Source organism: Ochotona curzoniae, unplaced genomic scaffold (assembly GCF_017591425.1).
Source record: "Ochotona curzoniae isolate NIBS_2020 unplaced genomic scaffold, NIBS_Ocur_1.0 contig_1014, whole genome shotgun sequence".
NCBI lineage: Eukaryota > Metazoa > Chordata > Mammalia > Lagomorpha > Ochotonidae > Ochotona > Ochotona curzoniae.
The window spans coordinates 46304385-46309895 of record NW_024464920.1 but is presented as its reverse complement, the minus strand read 5'-3'; the positions used below and the strand labels follow the sequence as shown (position 1 = coordinate 46309895).

At 59.4% G+C, this 5511-nt stretch overlaps 1 protein-coding gene across 1 annotated transcript; it reads left to right on the top strand.

The window, feature by feature from the left end:
- Positions 1-2532: 2532 nt before the first annotated feature.
- SSTR3 (somatostatin receptor 3) lies at positions 2533-3819 on the top strand. The gene has a single exon (XM_040991070.1). It carries the CDS (start codon positions 2533-2535, stop codon positions 3817-3819), a length of 1287 nt encoding a protein of 428 aa, XP_040847004.1.
- Positions 3820-5511: the final 1692 nt, after the last annotated feature.

The following is a 5511-nucleotide window of genomic DNA, read 5'->3' as shown; positions in this document are numbered from 1 at the left end:
AAGCAGGGAGCAGCCTGGGATTTGCATTTCCACCTGGTGGCTCCTAACGGCTATGGGGCTCCAGGCAGCCACTTGCCCTCTCTGTGCCTCTGTCTCCCTTCCTCCCCCACCCCCCCACAGGCACAGCCCTTGGGGAGAGTCCGCCCCCGGCTTTCAGGCAAAAGCTTGTGCCAAAGATAAACCGGGAGGCCGGGAGGAGACGTCTCTCCTTCCGGAGGCTGAAATAGATCATGTCAGGATCCCAGCTCCCGGAGCCCAAATTGCAGGTCTGGCTTACGCTCCCTGCAAGGCTGTCATTTTCCCATGCCTGGCGCCTGGGGCATTCAACTGGGAGATGACAATGGAGGAGGGGGGACCTTCCCAGGGGGGAAGATCTCTAGCCCTAGGACCCAGGAGATCTCTTTGGGCAAGCTGTACTCCTGGCAAGGCTGTGTATTCATTTGCATGCAGGCTGTGTGTGATGCACATGTGTGTGCACAGATGGGCTAAGAGGGGTTGTACCCACCCCACTAGGCTTCCCTGAGGGCATCTGTCCCTGCAGCCTGGAAATTAGGTTTGCATGGCTCTGGCTCTTCTCAGAACCTGGCACTGCCCTGCCCCCTCCACCAGGTCTGGGAGGCGATTGGTTGATGATGCTAGCAAGATGTACGCATAGTGCTAGGGACAGGTGGATGGGGGGCTGGGGTCTGCCCCTGGCCCAAGAAGGCTCCTGATTCTATATTTCTTGACTCACAAAAAACTCATCTCAGCTTTCTGGAATATTCTATCACTCTGCCCTTCAAGGATATCGAGGCTAAACTGCTGTGACTCTAAGATTCTGTGACTCAGATGGAAGAATTTCAAATCCTATTTGCAGGTTCCTAAGCATCTACAGCTTTGGGGCTGCACTCCTAGTAGTCCAGGGGCAGGAGGGGGAGTAAAACTGACTCTGCCCTGGCCAACTGGAGGGCTGCACCAGCTTGGGCACTGAGTCCCGCACTGGCCCCAGCCCTGACCTCAGTGTGTCGGCCTGTGAAATGGACATGGGGGAGGGCGTTTGTGAAGCATCTCTGAATTTGTTCTTTCCAGGTGATGTGACTGGAACCTGCAACCTCATTTTCAGTCCTTACCCATCAGTGGGGCCTCCCTCAGGGCTTCATGAACTTAGTGAATCCTGCACATTAGGGGCTCGGTAGCTGGGGACCTTGGAACCCGTGATCCAGGCGTCTCCTCCTTTAGTGTTGTGGTCCTAGGATAGGAGAGCTGATGAGAGCTTGGGTGTGTTGGGGACAAGTTAGGGATTGCTCTCAAGCTAGGAGTCCAGCGTCCTCTCCTAGCCCCAGGAGTAGCGAGGGGCTGCTCTTGCCTCGCCTGCCTGGGACGGAGCTGGGAGGAGTCTTGCTGCATGTGGGCGGCCAGGTGTGCTGGTGTTTAAGGCATCTGCTCACAGCTGCGGGGGGATGCATCTCAGAGCCTGTGCTGAGACTCCAGGACCTTGGGGTCACGGAGTGGCAGGGCTGGGAACAGCCAAGTGCACCCTGGCGTGTGGCCTCCTCGGCTCAGGCGGCTACCCACTTTGTGCTGGGCACCACATCTTGTGTATTCCTCTGCGGCAGCCCTGGAAGATGGGTAGGCTTGAGCTTCACGGTGGGCTGGGATTCAGCTCTCGGGATCCACTCTTCTGGATCTGGAGAATTCTCCATTCTGTTCCCTCTCGGTCATGTGATGCCTCAAACACTAGTATGCTTTGTACTTGTAGGAAAGTGATGGTGGGTGCTGTGGGGAGATCCCCTGAGCTGGATGAAAAATGGGTGTCCACACTTGACACCAGGGATGATGTCTTCCAGCTAGGAGCCCACAAGTGTCACTGCTGTTGAGATACGGAGTTGCGAATTCTGAATCCTACGGCATGCTGGTCCCCTGAGCCGTTTGGCAAAGACTCCCTTTCCCTACCACCAGATGGCGCTCTCTCATCCGGGGCTTGCTCCAGCTTCAGGGACAGCTCTCCTGGGCAGGGCATCTGGACCCTGCTGACGATGACAGGGTTGCTAAAGGGCTCCCACTGCTATTGGAATTCCAGGAATCTGATGAGAGCGCTGCCGAGATAAACCACGTGCAACGGCCCTGGAGTGGTTGGGGTGACTCTGGGTACCCCAGGACTGCAACATGAAGCTGTGCCCCTCATTCTGCAGGGCTGAGGCTCAGTCAGTTGGGCACTGCCACCTCCCCTCACCTCCAAACTGGGCATTCTTGTAGAAAGAGTAGGGATTGTCCATGAGATGAGATGCACCCCAATCCTCCAGTATTGGGGGGCCACAGGAGAATCACTCTCGCCTTCCCAAGACTCAGTCCCCTGCCCCTGCCCCCAGGGAGAGGGAGAGGGCATAACTGTGAGGTCTGGGCAGTGTGATGGAGATGATGTGGGTCAGGCTGTGCCCATGCTGTGCAGTGGGTCTCCAAGACAGCAGCAATGAAGCTGGCCTCTGCCCTGACCAGGCTGTGTCCTCCCTCCTGCAGGCCAGTAGTTGACTGCTGACCTCCCTGCCAACAGCCATGGACACCCCGGGCTATCCCTCACCGGCACCCGCCACCCTGGAGCCTGGCAACACCTCTACTTCTTCAGCTTGGCCTCCTGCTGCCACCCTGGGAAATGCATCAGTGGTGGGCTCGAGCCTGGCGGGGCTGGCGCTCAGCGGCGTTCTCATCCCCCTGGTGTACTTGGTGGTGTGCGTGGTGGGCCTGCTGGGCAACTCCCTGGTCATCTACGTGGGTCTGCGGTACACAGCCAGCCCCTCGGTCACCAACGTCTACATCCTCAACCTGGCCTTGGCTGATGAGCTCTTCATGCTGGGACTGCCCTTCCTGGCCGCCCAGAACGCCCTGTCCTACTGGCCCTTTGGCTCCCTCATGTGCCGCCTGGTCATGGCGGTGGATGGAATCAACCAGTTCACCAGCATCTTCTGCCTCACGGTCATGAGTGTTGACCGCTACCTGGCCGTGGTGCACCCCACGCGCTCTGCCCGCTGGCGCACGGCGCCCGTGGCCCGTGCTGTGAGCGCGGCCGTGTGGGTGGCCTCTGCCGTGGTGGTGCTGCCCGTGGTGGTCTTCTCAGGTGTGCCCCGAGGCATGAGCACCTGCCATATGCAATGGCCCGAGCCGGTGGCCGTCTGGCGAGCTGGCTTCATCATCTACACTGCGGCTCTGGGCTTCTTTGGGCCGCTGCTGGTCATCTGTCTGTGCTACCTGCTCATCGTGGTCAAGGTGCGCTCGGCCGGGCGGCGGGTGCGCGCACCCACGTGCCAGCAGGCGCAGGTGGCCTCGTGCCCACGGCGGCGGAGCTCTGAGCGCAGGGTCACACGCATGGTGGTGGCCGTGGTGGCGCTTTTCGTCCTATGCTGGATGCCCTTCTATGTACTCAACATCGTCAACGAGCTGTGCCCGCTGCCCGAGGAGCCGGCCTTCTTTGGCCTCTACTTCCTGGTGGTGGCGCTACCTTACGCTAACAGCTGTGCCAACCCCATCCTTTATGGTTTCCTCTCCTACCGCTTCAAGCAGGGCTTCCGCAGGGTCCTGCTGCGCCCTTCCCGGCGTGTGCGCAGCCAGGAGCCCGCCGTGGGGCCTCCGGAGAAGACGGAGGAGGAGGAGGACTACGAGGAGGAAGAGGATGGGGCGGCGGTGAAGAGGAAGGAGGTGAACGGCCGGCTCAGCCAGGTCACACAGCCTGCCACCAGCGGGCAGGCGCGACCGCACAGCGCCGGGACCAGCAAGGAGCAGAAGTTCCTCCCGCAAGAACCCCCAGCTGGGGAGAAGCCCAGCCCACGGCACAGCAGCTATCTGTAGGGATCAGGAGGGGTGCAGGGTGACGGGAGGGAGGCACTGAGGATGGGGTGTCCCCGGGTGGCCCACAATGGGATATTTGGAGGTCCTGTTGTTGCCAGGATTTGCTGTGTGACCTCCAGGCCTCACTTGACCGCTCTGGGCCCCTCTTCCTCCTGTGTGGCTCAGGGACAGGGGTCATCAGCTTCGATGGGCATCACTGCAAGGCTGGCCTCTTGTGGTGTGTGTGGAGTAGGGGGATCCGGATAAGGGGCTGAGGCCAGAGTGGCCTTGTCCTTGGACGTGGAGTGCCCACGAGGAGCAGCCTGCATGTTGGCTCTCAGAGGGATAGCAGGAGCCAGGAAGAAGCCGGGCGCTGGACTGGAGCTCCTAACAGCGGGACGTTGACTGTGGCGGGGAAGAAGGCCGCTGGCCAGGGCCCAGCTGGCCCTGCCTTGCTGGCTTGCGGGGGAGCGTTCGCCAGCTGTGCCTCTCTGCGGGCCTCAGGTTCCACTGCCTCAGCCCAGTGTTGGCAGCAGGTGCTTTGGCTGCAGCCACTCCATGCCAAAACTCCCCGCACCTGCTGGAGGAAAGAGGTGACTTCTCCAGAAAGCTGACAAAGGCCCGCTTCAGGGTCCCCTCCCAGTTGGCCCTTTTTGAGGCCCTGCACCTCCTTTTGTAATTTTGTAATTTTTTTTAATAAAGAGGGACCCCCAAATTGCATAAGCTCAGGCTACCCCTAGGTTTGCTTGGACTCTAGTTGAGCCCCAACCCTTCCCCCACCCACCCTGCTGGATTTCCGAGGTATCTCACTTTGAGCCCTGGGGTGGGGAGTGGGATGAGGGGTAGAGATGGCCTTCTAAGTCCCCGAGGGCTCCAGCAGCCTCTTCCTGGGGGGAGGAGGAGGGACTGGCCCTGTTCCTAACTGCCACCTGGGCAGATCCAGGCAGGAAGCCCAGGCAGACAGGCTGCTATGAAAAGGCAAATTCTAAATGGCATTGGGAGGAGAGAAGTGGGAGGAGGAAGACTTTGGGAACAGCCCTGCCCTCTATGGGTCTTGGTTTCCCCACGTACTGATGGAGGCGGATAACCCCGCTTGCCTGCCTGCCCTGGCTAGAATCTGGGGAGAAGAGTTGATCTCACTGGGTCAAGTGCAAGGGCAGGGTGGGAAAGATGGAGAAGCCCTCCCTGTCCCCATGTTTGGCCTCTACCCTCTAGATGTTGGGGGTGAGGTCACCCCAGTGGTGGGCAGTGGAGGGTTCAGGGCCAGAGACAGAGTGTGCACCCCTCAGAGGGACAGAACATTTGGAAACCCAGACCTGGTATGGAGACAAGGGTGCAGTGAGGAGGGACTCCCAGCATTCCAATCTTCCCTGGCTGGCCAGTGTGTGATCCCCAGCGGGGAGAGCTGGGAGCTGGGTGGGAAACCCTTTGCTGCTTTAACTCATCCCCCAGCTCTTACCAATAAAGACGGTGACACGTGACAGCAGCTGTGGCCTGGGCAGTCAACCTCTGTGGGTCCAGAAGAGGGTGGGAGTGCAAGTGTGTGTTCTAAGCCATTTTCTGTAGGGGACATGACTCTCACGGGGACATGGATGATGCCCTGAACAGGCCTGGGCCCCTATGCTAACAGATTTTGATTTTAAAGCAACAGATTGTCTTTCTTCCCAGAATCCACATAGCAAAATCTCGTGGAACAGAGCTGATGGGTTCTAG